This window comes from Meles meles, chromosome 2 (assembly GCF_922984935.1).
Source record: "Meles meles chromosome 2, mMelMel3.1 paternal haplotype, whole genome shotgun sequence".
NCBI lineage: Eukaryota > Metazoa > Chordata > Mammalia > Carnivora > Mustelidae > Meles > Meles meles.
This window is the reverse complement of record NC_060067.1, coordinates 127648021-127666997: the sequence shown is the minus strand read 5'-3', so window position 1 is coordinate 127666997 and position 18977 is coordinate 127648021. Positions and strand designations below refer to the sequence as shown.

At 38.0% G+C, this 18977-nt stretch overlaps 1 protein-coding gene across 7 annotated transcripts in view; it reads right to left on the bottom strand.

The window, feature by feature from the left end:
- GUCY1A1 (guanylate cyclase 1 soluble subunit alpha 1) overlaps window positions 1-18977 on the bottom strand; it is a 62412-nt gene that overhangs the window by 19223 nt on the left and 24212 nt on the right. For 6 of the 7 annotated variants that reach the window (XM_045997561.1, XM_045997562.1, XM_045997565.1 and 3 more), the window contains 4 exons: window positions 10308-10667; window positions 6872-6933; window positions 3388-3446; window positions 1349-2058 (listed from right to left, as the gene is read on the bottom strand). In XM_045997561.1, coding sequence (XP_045853517.1) covers window positions 1349-2058; window positions 3388-3446; window positions 6872-6933; window positions 10308-10562 — 1086 coding nt within the window. In that variant the 5' untranslated portion in view covers window positions 10563-10667. Of the gene's footprint in view, window positions 1-1348; window positions 2059-3387; window positions 3447-6871; window positions 6934-10307; window positions 10668-11632; window positions 11692-18977 lie in introns of those variants that run through there. The other variant, XM_045997567.1, reaches the window with a different exon arrangement.

Sequence of the window (18977 nt, the reverse complement as noted above, 5' to 3'; positions counted from 1 at the left end):
CATGATTTTCAATAAACCACGCAAAAAATTCTTGCCTCAAGATTTTCTCACTAGGCGGAAGGCTGATATTTCTGCTATTATTTTCTTTTAGTAGTAGCAGATAGTATAAAGGATTGTACCAAGGAAGCCTCGAGAAACGTGAGGAGTAGGTGATCATCCTGGTTCACTGTATGAGTGAGAACAAATACGTGTAAGTGCGTTCTTCGCAGCAAAGAGTCAAAATCAACCCAAATGGCCTTCAGAAGGGGACTGGTTAAATAGAGGATAAGCGTACAATGGGATTCTACACAGTCTCTGGAAAAAGGAAACAGGCCTACACACCATGGCCTGGAAGAATACCCGAAATGTGTTGCTTAGTGAGAAAAAGGAAGTTTCAAGTAGTATTTTGTTTTGTTTCACACACAAAAATGTATCCAACTAATGTCCTTGATTTTTTGGCTGCAAGGAACATCTCTAAATATTACCTATTTTGAGCATTTAGCTACATTGCTTTTGTGATGAAGAGTGGAAAAACTGTTTTCATTTTGGGAACAAACCACATCTCCTGGAATTATACATGTTTAAAATTTATATACATATAAGCCTGAATGTTAGCTTTGCTTGTACAATCAACTATGATTTTGCAAACTCCTTCCTTGGACTAAATGACCACCCAGATTCTCTACCATGAGAAAAAGCCCCACAACTTTCTCTAACAATTAAAAAAGTTACCGATTTTCCAAGTCTATTAAAAATTGATTTTAAAGTGGTGCCTGGGTGGCTCAGTGGGTTAAAGTCTCTGCCTTCGGCTAGAATCATGGTCCCGGGATCCAAAGATCAAGCCCTGAGTTGGGCTCTCTGCTCGGCGGGGAGCCTGATTCCCCCTCTCTCTCTGCCTGCCTCCCTGCCTACTTGTGATCTCTGTCTGTCAAATAAATAAATAAAAATCTTAAAAAAATTGATTTAAAAATCCATTTAGTTGTCTCCTCCAGGAAACAAGTAATTTTTGTTTGTTTGTTGCAGAATAATGCCTCTTGTTACTCCAAATTGCCAGGTATTTGATGACTAAAAACATATTTTTATATAAATATTTATCTAATTTGGTTTATAAAATACCCTGAGAGGATTTTAAAAGGGAGACCGCATCCAATAAATATTTGTGAAGTAATGAATCAAGTAACCCGCACATGAACGAAGAAATGATGTTAAGTTTATTTCAGCCATAAAATGCTACTAGAATTGTCTTAAACATAATGGGTGTTTTATCAAAACGTTTGAAGTGATGCATATCTCTTTACTTTTTTTGTTTCTAGTCCTTAAACAAGAAGTGATTTATTTCATATTCCAACTACTATGACATTTTCCTTACCCTTGAAGATTTCTTCACAGAGTTGTCCCATCTCCTCACTCGGACGACAAACTGCATGTTCAGCATAGCCATGATCCCGCTAAACGTCTGGTTGATTTTGGGAGTCAGAATTTCAAAGTACTCCTCAAAATTCGGCTTTCCTTGGAAGTCCTTCCTGTTCATCAGCCTTCTAATGCCATTGCCAAACTGGAGAATCGTCAAGTCCTTGTCAAACATGAAGTGGAAAGGAAAGGTCTTACAGAAGAGGGACGCGGGAATCACCAGCGAGGACTGCGGCTTCCCCGGGGACAGGGATGGTTTGGTGCTTTTGATGTGGAGGGAGTATAACAAATAGGGCTGATTGACGAAGTCGCTGCCGTCATTCCGGAAGCAGGGAGGCAGGATGGACACCTCCACTTCGGTTTCGTACAACACGCGAGCAGCAGCCTTCATGATGCCAGGAAGAATCAGGGACGTGATTCTCTTAGGGAAAAAATAGTACACATTTAAGAAATCGTGGTCTTTATCCAGGCACAGAATGGAAGCGTCCTCAAACCTGTCTCTCTTTTCTGCTTCTTGGCAGTGGCTGCTCTGTTTCAGGAGGGTGCTGAAGCTATTTAAAAAATCTTTGAGGGTTCCTCCAACCACACCTAGGATGTGTTCATCTTCCTCGTAACATATTTTGAAAAGCTCTTCCCCGAGAGACTCTTTGACGATTTCCACTGGAATTCCTGAAAGCAAAGAATACATTTTCTGCCATATCAGCTATATCGTTCTGGGAAGAGCTGCACAGTTACTACTATTTTTAACACAGTTTGATTTGAGGATTTAGTGCCATTTACCTCTGGTAACAAGAGTTCTGACCAAAATTAACCATCTATATTCAAATTACCCACATCGATGAGTTTCCACAATTCTGGAAACTCCAAATAAAAATTCCCCATCAGTTAATTACAAAACCACGATAAATTAAGTATAATACACAACTTTTAATTTCCCTGAAGAGACTGTTGCTCTTCAAAAGAACAATCAGTACTCCAGAATCAAGTTCATTTTAGAAAAAGCTCTCCCGACATTCTGTACAGTACATTTTGATGAAGGGGCACTGTCCATGCTTGGAGGGCCTCCCTCCCTCAGTAGAAATGTTAACAGGAATGAATCTGAAATCACTGGTCATGAAACTCAATTTTATCATTTTTCTCTAGAGATGATATAAAGTCATTTATTTTTTTTTTTTTTAAGCAAAACAGCATTCTTGTTGTTTAATGTTACTGGAATGAATATTTGTTTGGAATTCATTTACTTCCTGTAACTTCTCCTTCCCTAATTTTCCTTATTCTTTAAATTCTGTGTGTCATTTTTTCCCCCTCATCTATAATTTGGAAAAACAATAGTGCCCTTTTCATAGCACTGTTGTGATGTGTAGAGACTGTTTAGAATAGTGCCCAGCTCCCGGGAAGGGCTCGGTATGTTAGCCGTCACCATCATCATCATCATTAAATTCTTAATATCTTGTACCTTTGGAAAGATTTAGCCCATTGGTCCATGTCCTTTAAAAAGGACAGTACAGCAAAGTTACTCATCTACAGCCTTCCCATAAACTAATTATTAATATGAGAACACTGCTAATCCTTTTTCCCAAGATTGCTTCCAACCTTCAAAAAATTTCTTTATTTTACTTTGTTGAATAAGATTTTTCATGAATAAATAAGGAATACTTAGTTATGTTCAAGGCCAAAGCATGTAAATGTCTATGAGTCAGCTTCCCATGCAGCCTTATCTATGTCTCAGCAAATAAACATTATAAAGAAAAGGAAATGTTTTCCGTCAAACAAAAATACACAGCATGAAAAAGAATTACTCTTTATGTTAACAACAATATATTATACTGAATACTTCATACTGGAAGTCACAAAAAATAAATATGAATATTTTAGGAGAAAATTTTAGTTCTACAGGTAAATATTTTCTACGAGTAGAAAATATTAGTTTACAGGTAAAATATTAGTTCTGTAAGTATGATTACTCCCTAATTACATATACTTAAACAATTTTATTACCTGCTGCAACTGCTTGGTCTGTAATTATTTTTTCCAAGTCTTCTCTTTCCAAAGATTTCCTGAAAATATGTCCACATCTTAAATTATAAACTGATAAATGCACGCTACAACTTCTGATTGTAACATACAGACATGACGACAGAAAACAGTTTGAGTTGCCTTTTCTGTAGAGGCAAATCTTGACTATCAAGTTTATAAGAAAGGAGCAATGACAAGTGCAACCCCAGAATACACTGATTTGGTGTGTTTCCTCATTTTTTGAGGCATATTTACCATATTTACCTTAGTTTAGAAAGCTAATACTATAGAGGTTTACAGTGGCAGGGAATCAGAATATGAAATGGCCAAGTAGGGGATGGTAATAAAGCTGTCCAGGGTTCTTCCGATAATACAACCAAGAAGAAAATTTCATGCACTGATGGATTACCCTTTTTAAGTTCCATTATCTTTCTTCTTTGCGTTCGTTCTTTCTTTCTTTTTTTTTTTTTTAAGATTTTTAAATTTATTTATTTGACCGAGAGAGAGGGGCACAAGCTGGGGGAGCAGCAGGCGAGGGAGAAGTGGGCAGAGGGAGAAGCAGACTCTCCACTGAGCAGAAAGCCAACTCAGGGCTGGATCCCAGGACTCTGGGATCATGAACTGAGCCAAAGGCAGACACTTAACAGACTGAGCCACCCAGACACCCCCGCCATCTTCTTTTCTAGAGCAAATACATAGCATATATTGCTCCTGAGTTTAAAGTTCTATATATTTAACTCTCAGGCATTATTACATTGAGCTATGTGTATAAAAATTAGTAACTAAAGAAATCTATTCTTTATTCAATCACTGCACTGGTTTTTACAGCATAGAAGTTGATAATATAATAGCATACATTTTGACCAATAAAAAGTTTTAGTAATTTCTACTAGATGACTTACTGATTCATGTTTGCCTAATTATGTTTTGGTGATTTCTGACAGAGATGACTTAAGATAACCAAATTGGCCAAATTACTAACATGTTAAAAGACACCTAAGATTCTATCTATAGTTCAATTTGCCATTAGATAAGCCAAGTTTACAAACAGAAAAAAAAATCTAAATTTTAAACAGATTTTGGTAAAACACAATACATGTACGGAAGTTTCAAAAGGAAATATTTTCAAGAAAGAAAACTGCTCAGTCCACTACTTTATCACATAAAGGTATGTTGCTTATAATTGTTTAAAATGCTAGGTAGAAATACTTCCTTATCTAAATTGGTTGAGGCTCACTATCTAATTTTCTATTTAGTTTGTGTCTAGATATCCCCAAACCTCTCATTATATTTTATATTAATCATCTTCAGACTTGCTTATTTTTTTCATTTCCTCAATTTCTGTTTTGTTTTGTCTTATTTTCCTAAAGAAATGAAAGCATTTCTGCTCAGGATAACCCTAATTCTGCCAATTCCCTGAGCCCATGATATGAGATGTGAGCAAAACTTAGTGCAAACAGCGAATAATGCAATTAAAAATAAGTCCTCTAGCTTTACCTTAAAAAAAAAAAGACTAAACTTGCATATGTGCCAGCAAATGTGTGTGTGCTTATACACACACACGTACACATACACATATACACATACATACACACACACACACACTCCAGCCTTGCACAGATATGCTGATGTGATCAGAAGATCCCAGGAAAAGAAAAAAGGAAAAGCTCTCTGTGAAACCAACCCAGAGAGATATCACAATGACTGTATTACAATTAATTCACTTAAAGGGGGGGCTCCAGTCTTCATTTAGGGACAGTTTATTGTTTAATATATTGATTTTTTTGCTTTTCAAATGATATAATAGGCAGTCCAAAAAAAGAGTTATGTTCAGTGTGGTTGGCAGGTTGAGAGCAGTAGATACGACAGCACACTTTCCAAAATGAAGATGGGGGAAAAAAGGAAACACAAAATATATCCAAGAACTAAAAAAGCAAAGCAGAGAGAAGCCATTTAGCATATCAGCAGGCAGACATGAGAAAAAAAGTTTGTCATCTTATTTCAACAACTGAATAATTATCATTAGCACAATTTAAAAGTATGATCAGCTCTTTAAGAAATCAAGGAAGCAGTAAAAAAACTTCAGCTTTCCAAAAAAATGATTTTTTTTTTTTTAGTTTTGAGGTATTTTTAAAGAGCTGCACAACTGGGAATACATCCTAACTGAACCCCTGCAGCATCCAGCTTAGGAACATTTCAGAACACAGAGCCCTGAGAATCAATTTTGAGCCAACTGGCTGCCAAGGATTTAAGCAGACAGGCACAGTAGCGTAGCTACAATGACTTGGCTATCTTATCAGCTTGACTGAGAATTAAGGTCAGAGGCATTCTGGAATGCTTTTCATATCACTTGTGCAAACAAAGCTTCTGTCAGACACACAGAGTCACACTCTCTCCTTCTGGACCCCTCCTGACCCTTTCTTGGCTTGCCTGCTGCCTGCAGTCCTGGGCCAGTTAGTCAACAGGGAAAATGAAGGACAGATAATCCACTCATGAGAACTGGATGAATGAACGTGTAAAATATTCCCAACAATGGCGTTGGTTTGCAAAGCTGCAATGTTCAATTCTGCAAATTGTTCCATTTGTAAATAAAACAATCCTTGTGAATCCAAGGAATCAAAAACAAGGCCAATAAAATAACCCTCCAGCAGTAAGCGCACTAAGATATTTGTGCAAAATTAACTCTATAAAGCAGCTTAAAAAAACAAAAACAAAAACAAAAAACCCTTATATATTAACCCTTCACAGAAAGCTTTCTTTAAAAAAAATTTCAAAGACAGCATGCAAGAAAAAAGTATAAACGGAAGATACTCAGCCAGCGCATACAAATAGAATCCAACTGGTTATGAAAATGTGGAACCACTTCCCTTAGGACTGATAAACAGCTGTTGCCTCAGGCCTCCTGAGTCAACCCCTCCCTTTTAAGCACCCTCCCAACTTTGATTCTTCTTCAGTCTTCTCTGGCTGTGGCAGCTGAAAGTTTAACGTGTGTGGGAATTCCTCTCCCCACCCCCTGCACTGGGCACTGGGACCCTTTGCCACCTTTTGCTGTATCCTTCAGGCAGAAGTCTGTACTGATCACCTGGGATCCCTGCCTTACCTGTGAAGTACTGACATTACCTCTAGTAGGAAAGAATATGTCTTATGGCTTGTTAAAAGAAGCAGTATAGCGAAACATGGTTTAAGATCACCGACTCCGGAAAGAACAGGCTTAAAACTCATCTCTGACTTTTCCTGAACAGCTGTGAAATCCTAAATATTTTATATAAATCTGAGCTCAGGGATGTATTCAGTGTGAAAAATAAATGCACTAACTTTCAGATTAGTGGCAGTTAAAACACTTAGACTGCTTCTCCAATACCACAGTGATTTGAAACATGGCGTGCCTTCACTAAGGGGTGGTTATTTGCAGTGGTATCAGTTAAGTGTAACGGGAGGGTCGCACAATTGAAGTGGTTCAGTTTACCTGCTTTCTTTTATTTTGTGTTTCGCCAATGTCCTTTGAAGTGCAAGGTTCAGCCGCTCCAACTAAAAATTGAAAAGAAAAGTTTTAAACATTCCCTTAAATCATAATTTACTTGAAGACAGATATTTTAAAAATGTGTCCTGAAAGTTTCTATCCAGCAGAAACATGATTACTTTACTGATGAGTACGGTGAATTTACGCTTTGGAAACGGAGACTGATTTTCTAGGAGTTTCTCAGCTCTGGGAAGAAACAATGCCCTTTAACTAATTTGAGTTTGGATGATGTGGGCTATGCCTTACAGCCTTCACGCTTTGTGGGTGGTCTCACTGACAGCTACGAAACAAGGTCAGGCTGAATTGGAATCCAAATAGAATGGAAACCAAATTCCAGTTGGTAATGCCAGGTCTTCCATGAAGGAATTGTGGGCACCACTTCCGCTGGGTCAGGAAATCCTCTTGGATGTGCTGCCAAGGCTTCAATCTCAGCGTGGCTCCAGCCAAGCAAATTCCTGTTCTCTTCACAAACCCTACACCCAGTCCCCCCCCCCCCCCCCGATTTTCTCAACTACAGATGCACGTTTATGTTTCATATTTGATTTACAGGTCCTGGCCTAGAAAACTTCAGCTATCTCCATCTTTCCCCTTTCTCTAAACCCTTAAATCCAAGCTTTCACCAAGGCCAGCTTGATGGTTGATTTGAAACAAATCTCTCATTTACCTTACTTTTTTACTCTCTTGGTTTCTGAGTATTTCATGAGTTTTTCCACATTGTAAGTTACTTGTATGTAAGCCTCCATACTTCATAAATACTTGACAATCTATTAATCTCTATTAACAGCTTGTTTTCTCTAACTAGTTGGTAAGCTGGACATAGAGTACAGGTTAGCTGGACTGCCAATGTTTTGCATTCCATATAAAAACCATATGTATCTATATGTGTATATATAACTGTTGATTCTTTCTATAGTTTGCCCAGAGGAAAGTGAAGAATTTTCTGGTTGTGTTCCAAGTTGGGAAATTCCTTTTCCCCTAAGAACTATTTATATCCCTCTTACAGTTTCCACTGGTCAAGTGAGGCAGCAGAGTTAAGCAAAATAGAGCAAGCTTCTGTTTTAATAAAATGAGTTACGGAAAGGACTTTCAGTTTTAAAGAACATATCGAGCTTAGGGGGAAAAATCTGGAATTTATTGAAAAAAACAGAAATGAGAATTTTGCACTGGATGAGCAATAACACCTTTTCAGGTCCTTCTATTCCACAACTGGAATGACAGCTCCCCGTTCTCAATCTGCTGAGGACACTTGTCCCCTCCCCCACCAAAGAAACCCCCCCAAAAAACCCCAAACTCAAAACACCATGACTGCGGAGTCAAATCTAATTATCTAAAGCAAGAACTACAATGCTGTCCAATGCTGTTTTGAGTCTCTTGTTGATAGAATTGAAACTAAACTAAACTTAGCCAAACTAAACGCTCTACATCCTACTTACCAACAAGTTAGAGAAAATAAGCTGTTAAGAGAGATTAGCAGATCGTCAAATATTTATAAAGTATGGAGGCTTACATACAAACCTATCCACATGAAAAAGAATCAGTGAAAAAAAAAAGTTATATTTGATTAAAGGCATGCTGATGTTTGGACAGTTGAAGTAATCCACACTGAACACCGCCCAGTCCAAACTCATCCAGCACCTGCACATTTTACTGTTATAAGACAAATGGCCTCAGTTGTCAGAGTTCTAGTCATTAATGCCAAATGTACCCATTTTACCCCCTAGCGTTCCGACAGCTTTGTCTTCCCTGCTACATGACACTGTAGTCAAATTTTGATTTTTTTCCTGTGGGTTCACAAACAACAGAGATTATTCCAAATGAAGAAAAAGAGAAAAGGTAAAATATCATTTAGAGTTGGTATTCAGAATGTTTTTAAAAGCGATTCCAACATTTGTCTGACTTCAATGGCAGGAATTCAAAATTTATCCAACAAAATAATAAAGCCAACATGGTAATGACAGGACCCAGAGAAGGCATGGAAGCTCTCCAGCTTTCCCATCCTCACCATCTGTTCATCTCTGCGCGTCTCACTCTGTTCTTGGAAATGAGAGTCCCAACCACCTCCCAGAGGATGATGCCAACCAACTCCCTGAGAAGGACGACATCGCTCATCCCAGCCAAAGCTGGCTGTCTAGTAACTGGGGTGGGGTGACAATAATGACATATTTCCTTTTCAAAGGCCATTAACCAAAGTACTATGTGCTAATACTGTATCTGAAGTAAATTCGTTCAACTTTCTTCTGATTCTAATTTCTCCATCTTCAAGCTTTAATGCTAGTCTCTTCTTTCTCAGTCGCTCTAGCCATCCTGTTGACAGCAGTAATGTTCTATCCTTCGAAAGCTGTGGGACTTTAGTCGTTTAACCTCCCTAAGTCATTCTGGGAATGAAACAAGATTACCTCCGAAGTTCCTTTAAGTTTTAAAAGTCAGCAGTCCATGGTTTTTTCAGTGCTCCGCACAAAACAGGGTGAGTGTTGGGTAAATTAAAAATGTTCAGTGAATTATTATAGCTGGAGTCGGATCAGGTCAATGTCCAATCTCCTAGATAAAGTGAGTTTATAGAAAACTGTGAACACTGCCGGAGGGAGGAAGACATCATGAAGACCTGTCAGCTACTCTTCGCTAGCCCTGCAGGGGGAGAGGAGCGCTCCACATACCCCTCTATTCTAAGATATGTGACCTCATTAGGTACTGTCCTGTCCCCAGGTTCTCTTATAGGTGGATTAGCAGAAGGTGCTCCAGATATCAATGTGACATGAGGCTATGCAGCTCACAGAGCTATATCAAGAAGTGTCCAAGCTAATGGGCAACCAAGCACAGGGCCAAGATGCTGACTCGAGGAGGCAGGTCAAGAACTGGCTTTCGCAGAGACCTCAGATGCAGAGCTGGAGAAGGAAAATGGAGATTTTCCCAACTCTACAAATTGGCAGGGAACATATGATGCTCTTTGGAATTAGAAGAAAATGGACAGGAGGTAAGTTATTCTTCCAGGAATTTAATTTTAAGAGAATAGGTAACAACTACCAGGCACTTATGGTATGGTAAAAGCCGTGGATTAAGTCCCATCGTGCTCATTAAAACTCTAGGAGTAGGAGATGGTGAAAAATTACCATCATTTCACAGATAAGGAAGGTGAGGATAACAGGAGTTAAGCAGTTGCTCAAAGTCATAAAGTTCATCAGAGTGCAGGATCCAGCCGAAAAGAATTCAAGATCTTAAACATTTATTAAGAGTAAACACAATTTAAGAACACAATCACTTTCAAGAAGTGTGTGTATATGTTATAGCCTTGCAAGTGAGAAAGCAAGGGTTAACGTTTTCCTTAAAAAATATTCTTTTACCATTTTCACCATATCAGTAAAATCTCAAAAGGTAAAGCACTCACCTCGGGAAAAATCAGTTTGCAAATACTCTCTGCTAATGTGTGAAGATAGACTCGGCTCCTACTGGTCTTTCTTTGAGGAAAACTTCTTTGTACATTCTTCTCAGGGACATCCTGACAGATGGGCAGGGTTGCTTTGCCACTCTCTGAGCTTCCTGCTACCTCTTCCGCTGGCTCCTGGGGAACCTGCCCGGGTGCCAGTAAGGACAAAGGGCACTCCCCTGTGATCTTGAGATCCTTTAGCTTGGTGCAGAACATGGTGTTAGTAGCTGCTGCGGAGTACTTCCGGGTGAGCCGTTCTTCTTATGTGTGACTGACCAATGGAAGCCACTAGCAGATCAAGGATTGGGGTGACTGGGGTGTCTATGGGAAGTAGAAAGAACAGAAAGATAAGTGATTTTGTATACTTAGGAAAACAGAAAAATATAGGTGTAAAAAAGCAAAGACGATACATTCATGTGTCATTTTCAAGAAGAAGAAAATTCTGGTGGACGTGTCAGTTACAAAATGGATGAACCATTTGGTAAAGATCTTTATTTAGTATCTGTGCATTTTAGTATACTAGTAAAATACTTGGTTTTAGTAGTTTTCAAATGGAGCATAATTTTCTCCCAACTGTCCCTACCACAAATTACTGATTTCCATTTTTATAGTCCATTTGGTCTACTTTGATTCCACAAGAATGGAACTTTAGAGTTTTATGACAAAAGCCAAGTATAAATAAATCTATGTCTCAGTGCTAAGCACTACATTCTCATTACGCTCTCCTTTCTGAAAAATCAGGATAACAGAAACCAGTGTCTCCCAATATTTAAAGGGAAAAAAAATGTATGTAAGTGCTGCTCAAGGATATGTTTTGGGATCTGAAATTCTGAGTTTCAGATGAAAAAAGATTAATTGAAATGATTACAGCGAAAGAAGATACTTCTTTCTATAAATAGCAAAATAATTTAAAAATAGCATCAAAATTAAAAACAAATACTACTTTTTCAAAGTACTCCTGGGTCTCTGGATCTGAGTCTAGATGCCACTGGAATAAACTAAGAAGGCATCTCCTCCCAAAGGCCAGCTGAAATCATACGTATGGCTATTCCAGGGCATTTCCCTTGTACTTTTGTTTGTGTTGACGTTGTGACCATGAATCCCCACACACAATCCACAACCCATTGATAATTAGTTATCTGTCACTTGAAACTGTCTAGCTGGGAATTCAGTTTGTCAGTAATACTAATGATCTTGATTAACTGGGATCATTGTTTCCATTCTTTGAAAATTAAACACACACACACACACACACAAAGAGTGCAAAAGAGCCCTAGTTTACCTACTTCCAGTGACATGCCTGCCACAGTGCTGAGGATTCTGTATTTACAGTTACGCCTCACAGCAACCATATGGCACATTATTATTATCCTCAATGCGCCAGAGGCTCAACAATTGAGGTTATTTTCTTTCCTTTGATGTGCTAGAAAGTGACAGAGCGAGGCTTCAAAATAGGGTCCATGCGACACCAGAGCCAATGTATTTTCTATGAACCCAAATTCCTAGACTAGTTTCTACATCATCAGGCTTAGTTCATAAACCAGGATTCATTTAAAGATATGGTTTACAAGTTTATATTAAAAAGCAAATAAGAACATAATTCTCCTGCTCATAGGCTGGTAGTAGTTGAATGAGGCAGGATAAAGCCTTGTATTTCAGTCTTTAGAACTGGAGTTCAGTGGCTTCTTTTCTGTGTGCCTCAGTGCTTTTAATATCTTGTTAATGTGTACAAGCCACAGCTTGTAATTTGTCACAGATAAGTTCTCTAATAAGTTTAGGACAATGGACAATTCATTTCCTGAACTGGGACAACTAAAGAATCTAAATTTGTCATCTGACGGCCCTCGGGGAGTGTCATGGATTATTAGGTATGGGGGAAGATTACGGATGCTGACAGGTCAGTAGAAGCTGCTGCTACTCTGTTACTTGAAGTCCTCCCCCAAATCTGTGATCACATGTCATTTATGAGTCTTCAAGAAGATGCAAGGAAGATCCTATCTATTCATGAGCAGATGACATTTTCTGCTAGAATAGAATACGGAGTTCTCTCAGCAGGCTACCGAGTGACCCAAAGGTAATTCAGTGACAGAGGGAATGGTTACTTGGAGTCTGAAAGACCTAAAAATCCCAGGCTTTCAACCACATTTATTTTAAGATTCAGTTCTGAGAAAATATATATCACTCAGTCTTAAATGCAACTGAATGTAACTATTACTATTCACTAACTCCCACCCTCATAAATGCTTTAGATCAGTGGACAATGGACCTTTCTGTAAAGGGCCAGAGAGTAGATAATTTCAGTTTTGTGAGTTTCTATCAGTGATTTAATTCTTGCCATTGCTGCATGAAAGCAACCATAGCTGATATACAAAGGAGGAACGGATGTGTTCCAATAAAACTTTATTTGCAAGAACAGCCTGTGGATTTGGCCTTCAGATTCACCCTACCAATTTGGATCAAGCCATAGTTTGCTGACTCCTGATTTTAGAAAGCTGAGCAGGTTAACTGAAGCATTTTAATCCAAACAGACTTCTGCTTAGGGCCAGAGTCACTTTCTCATCTCCTCTACCCAGTTCACTCCCAAAACATAGCAGCCTGCGTGGATTCAGTTTTGTACAACTTTAAAGTAAAAAAAGGCAGCATAGTGGATAATATTAAATAACTATAAAAATTATAATACCATTATTTTATATTAATTTTCAGGAAGAAGGGCTATATTAACTGAATGCCATGATTTCAGTTATATCAAAATTAACTATAATAACCAGAAGAAGAGAGTACTCAAAAAAAAAAAAGGAAAGAAAGAAAGAGAAAGAAAGAAATCAAGCAAGAACAACAACAAAAAAATGAGAAGATTTTAGATTGGATCTGATGACAGTATAGAACGCCTCCCTAGGATAAGTTATTCTGGAACATATCAGAATTTCAGTTTGGGACTTAGGAGTTTGTCATAATACAGTTTATGATAAAGTCTCCCACTAAGTTTAACTTCTCATTAATGTTGAATTTCAATCCTTGTCCCCAAACCCAATATTTTGATTCTCAGCCTCCTATTCAATTTTGCTGCAGGATAAAACTGACCAGTCAACCATGAAATTCTTTTTTCTCCTATATTGCACAACACTATAATTCCCAGAAAATGTGTCTAACACTGTTTTTTATTAAGTAAAAACAGGAACAGGAAACAAGTTGCGCTTACTTTAAAATCAGTTAAGTGTTTAGTCTCATTAAATGACATATGTATAAACAAGCTAATTAGCATTCTTCATCTGCTCAGCCGATGAAATTACATTACAAAACAGATGCACTCAGTGCTGATACCTTGGAAACCTATGCTTGTTTTGTGTTTGCTTGCTAAGAATACAGAATACATTCTTCAACTAAACAAGTGATGATTTTCAGGTGTAACATTAGCAGTGACTTTGGAAATGGCTTGGTCAGTGGCTGATTGGGTAAGTGAGAGTAACACGGTAACAGGAAAAAAAATTAATTAAAGTAATAAACTTGGTGACAAGGCCTTGGTGAGTAGTGGGATATATGTTCTCAGAAACTTGGAGAGGTATCTGCCATCCTCAAGGTTGATGATTAAACAGCCCTCAAATGTATTAAATGTTCTCTTCCTTTTACTAGTAAGTGATTAACTCTGCTATGGTAAGAATAATGACCCAGCTGTTGGCCTCATATTAATAACCAAGATGTGTGATTATTCAGGTAAAGGGCCTATCCATGATTTCAACGCCAGAGTTACACATAAAAGTCTTGTTTTCCATTTATAAAAAAATCTGAAAGAAAACTCTGACACAGAAATCCTCTTTTACGACAGCAGGTCCTAAAGAGCAGATTTCAAATTAGAAATTGGGGTAGGGGGAGGAGCTTAAGAACTAAGTCTCCATAGTAAAAGCAAATAGTTATATCTGATTTCCAATTTCAGGCCTAGCACCTAGCCAGGCCAAAATCTGTGTGAAAGGGATGTGTTTAAAGAGAGAATTCCAAAGTCTAAATTTTTAAGAGTAGCTGAAAGAAGAAGAGAACTTAGAAACAAAAACTGCCTTAGTGAGGATAAAGTTAGCATACAGCAGCACAAAGTCATTGCCATTTTCATAAACTGGTGTCAAGCTTAATTTTCAGGTAGACCAGAAATCTAAAAATGTTTTATTCTTCAAAAAATTGAAAGAAATAAATAAAATCCCATAAATCAGCCTTTTACAATGTGTTTCTTTTCATTTTGCAGCGGGAACTATTTATAGAACTTTCCCCTGTGATCTATCAGGAAAGCAGAATAAAGTATTAGAAAAACTGGTAAGAATGTCCAAGTCACTCCCAGGACTAAGGTAAAAAAAAAAAGGCAAGCCAATGTCAGACTCTTTCAACTCATCATGCCTTCCTAGCTTTACTATTATCCCTGCACTTCTTAAAAGATCAGGACTTAGGTACCGTGTTCACTTCCTTAAAAAATAATTTATTCCTAAGTCTACAATTCCCTGGCTTTTGCTTCTGCTGCGTCACTGACACCCTGACACGATGACCTCCAAAAACTTAAAGCTCATGGACTTTTTGGCTTTTAACATACTTGATGGATCTCAAGTGCCATTTGTCTTTTTGTCTTTTCTTTTTCATCATCTCCACTCCCACAGACTCTTTGATACTTCACCTTCATTCACTTTTCATTCTGTACAACAGGTATTTGTAGTAGCCTACTATGTGTCAGGCCTTCTTCCAGGCACAGGGACAGAGCAATGAATAAGGGACATCACCTGCCCTCTTGGAGCTCACAGTCTGGCAGGAGAACTCTTTCTGACATACCAGTTCCCCAGAAAGGGGAAGGATAAGGGAGTGCTCTCAGAGCACAAATCAGGGATCCAAACCCCGTCCCAGGAGGAAGAGACATCTGAGCTGAGCTGTGACCCTGAACCAGGTGAAGAGAGTTCCAAACGGAACCAGACCTAGCCATGATCTAGGAACTAAAATAATTCCAGCATGGCCAGAGCATGGGGTCAGGGAGAGCAAGGTGATGGCAGAGGGAGCTGAGACAGGCAGAGGTCAGGATTGTAGAGGGCTCTCTAAACCTCCTTAAACAAAGAAAAACTATTCTAAGAGCAACCACCTGAAAGACTAAGATGTAAGAATGTGAATAGATTAGATTGTATTTTTGAAGGATGATTTGGAATGGAGAATGAGAAATGTGTCAGATCAACCAAGCGGCTGATCTGGGTTGGACTAAATAATGACCTTAGCATGAAAAAGTGGATCAATTCCAGAAGTATTTCAGGTAGAGAATCTACAGCCCTTAGCTACTAACTGGATATGGGGGCTGAAGGACCGTGAAGATGTCTTCCTCTGAATTTTCTTCTCAATACCGCAGCCAAGGAAAGACTCTAGGGCTCATGGAGAGCAATCAAAGAGTCCATAATCCATTTCCCACGACTTTGGTTATTCAATCATTTTGAGCCCAGAATTTGGGTTTTCACTATTACATAACACCTTGTGGGAGTCAGTGTGCTCCAGCTCTTTTGCTAAAATCTCCTTTTGGAAAGTAATTTCTCCTCTTCAAAAGCCCAGAGGTGGGAAAGCTGACTCCAGTTTATGTTATACAACAGAGCATTCACTTTCCAAGATTGCATCTGCATACCAATGTAAGGTGTCCTCAGCTATTTTAAGAAGAGTGCAGGGTACTTACCTTGAATTTTTGTAACTAGAGAGCCCATACTGCCAACCTTCCCAAAACAAAGAAGTCAACTCTAAGGGCAATAGCAACCTCAGTTCTAGGGGCCAAAACGCCAGAAACTGCCCCCCCCCCATGGCAACTGCCTCCCCAAAGCTAGAGTACCCATACAACTTATGTTTAATAATAATTATAATGAAAATTATATTTAATACTGATAATTCTAGTTTAACAAACTGTATTTTCTTTTTTTTTAATGATTTATTTATTTATTTGAGAGAGGGAAAGTGTGAGGGGCAGAGCAGAGAGAGAGAGAAGCAGACTCCGCTGAGCACAGAGACACACATGGGGCTCAATCCTAGGACCCTGACATCACAACCCAAGCCAAAATTAAGAGTCAGACACTCAATCAACTGAGCCACCCAGTTACCTCAAACTGTGTTAATTCTCTATTAAAAACAAGGCAGGTATGTGAGTCACAATTTTTTTCACTGGAATTGGGAGTAATTCTCTGACATCTTTGAAGTAATAGAGTTTAGTATCGTCTATAGTAGAGAGATTTTAACTCTAAGATTCTGTTTTTATGACAATGCAGAAGGTTTTATGTGATTCTCAATTTTTATATCAAAATGTTCACAGACATTTTATAACTAAACAGCAAAACCTTTGGAATTATAAATCCTAAATCTTTATGTTTAAGACTTTTAGTGTGACTATCACTGAAATTTGAATACATGCAGTTAGTATGTCTTCAAATTAAAAATAATTACCACTTAGAGTAAGTCATGTAGGTCATAAGGAAATCAGATAAATATTTCAATATTCTGCTCCTGAAATATATAAAACAATTTCCTGAATCTATTTCTGTGATTCCCATCATGGTTTTATTACTAAAATAGTTCCTTAGAGACTCAGTCATTTAAAAATACATTTACTGAAAACATAACAATTTTATGAAAGGAGTTAAATGCAAAATGGAATTCCCTTCTACACCATAAAGAACCATTTTGCCTTTATCTATTTTCAGATAAATACTGTGTATTTCTGTGATATGAACCAGCTCAGATGCAGTCATAAAGAGGGGAATAATGTTAGTATAAAGTAGCAGTTATGCTGAATCTCTAACTACTTCACATTCTTCCTCCTGGCTCAACTGACCTCATGTTCCATCTTAGTAGTACTTACTATGGTGGTTTTCCTCTATTTTCTTCCTTGGCGCCCTAACTCAGCAGGCTCTGCTCTTTCTTATAGTTCCTGCCCATCAAACTACTTTCACCCTTTCCCCTCATGTCGGATCCATCATTGATTGCAGTAGTACAGTATTCCTTAGAATGCAACCGTTTTTTGTTTGTTTGTTTTGTTTGTTTGTTTTTGCCTAAGCTAGTATATGTAGCTTTTACGTTTGTTACTGCTTTTGTTGGTGCTCAGACTTTGGGCTGGTTTCACCCTAACACATTTTCCTCCCACAAGCTTTTTTATTTTTAGTGCAGTTTTACAGCACATGAGGTTTTTCAGGAATACATATATGGTGTTGTTTTAGAAATGCCTGTACTCTCAACAATGTTTGATTTAAATTTGCCTGTAAGGTGAAAAGCTGCCTGAACTACCTACAAAAAAAACACTCGGTAAGGTCACATTCTTGAACAGCCTACAGAGTCCATTATGATATAGGTAATACAGCCTGACGAAACTTATAGCATGAAAACAAGTCCATGACGATTAAACAACTGGGCTGACGGATAAATTTCATTTAAGTGGGAAAATAAAACTAATGACCATCTAACATCAGAACTTCTCTATCTTCTTTTCTTTTTAAGTTTGGCCAGCCAGGAAGACCTGGAAACACTTCTTCCATTTCATATACATGTGTACGTACATGTACACACTTATTTGCCCTCTTGCGCAATGCCAATTTTTTTAAGTGCCTGAGATTTCATATTTACATCACTATCTCTGGAGATGAGTGGTAGGAGACAGACTTCATGCTTGGAGACATCAGTTCACACCACTGTGCCCTCAGGTAGTAGAGTTAGTGGAGCAGTGACCAAGCTCAGGTTCTGGGACCAGGTGGTCTGTGTCTGGTCCTTGTCTCTACCATCTATCAGCTCTGTGACCTCAGTTAAGTTCTTAACTTCACCTCTGATTTCTCCATCTGGAAAACAGGGACCTAATAGCAACTGTCTCATTAATGTGTTTTGAAACTAAACAAAATGATAAATGCAAAGCACTTAGGAAAGTGCCTGGTGCCCAACACATAATGATTAATGTTGACTGTCACAATTCCTACTTAGCAGTAGCGCAACAATGGAAAGGTTTCTTAATTTCACTGAACTTCTGTTACCTCAACTGTAAAATGGTAAAATGGTGATGAAACAGGGATGTATGAAGGACTAGGAAAAAAAAAATCTATGCAAAGGTGTTGTACAAGAGAATCCTGCTAAACGAAGTCACTAAATAAAAGATTGACAAATTTATTTTATTTCCTCAGAAAGACTGAGTCAGGTTTTAAACCTATGACACCTTTCCTATTACCTTTCAAAGCCAGTTTAAGGGAACTCTAATATACACCAACTGCTTGGTCCTGTACAAATTTGCAAAACATTCTCGAATTGAAAAACATTAATGCATACCAAGAAAATAATATCTATGTCAGTAATTAGGGTGCCTTTTATTGGTTTACAAAATAATAGAGTTTACAGTATAGTCCAGAAGAGTAAGATTTTAATTCGGTTTTATCTTATATAATTCCATTAGCTGAGTTGCATGCCAAATTTCTTTAGTAAAATACTAGAATTAAGAACTGATGGACTATGCTAAATTTTAAATCTGTTTTTCCACTCATAAAACCAAACCTGTGATATAAGTTAAGCATGCTTTACATCACGGAAGTATATACTATTTTCTATAAGCCCACCATTATTCCCAATGTGCAAAATTTTTAAATAAAATAAACCTGTAACAACCAAGTT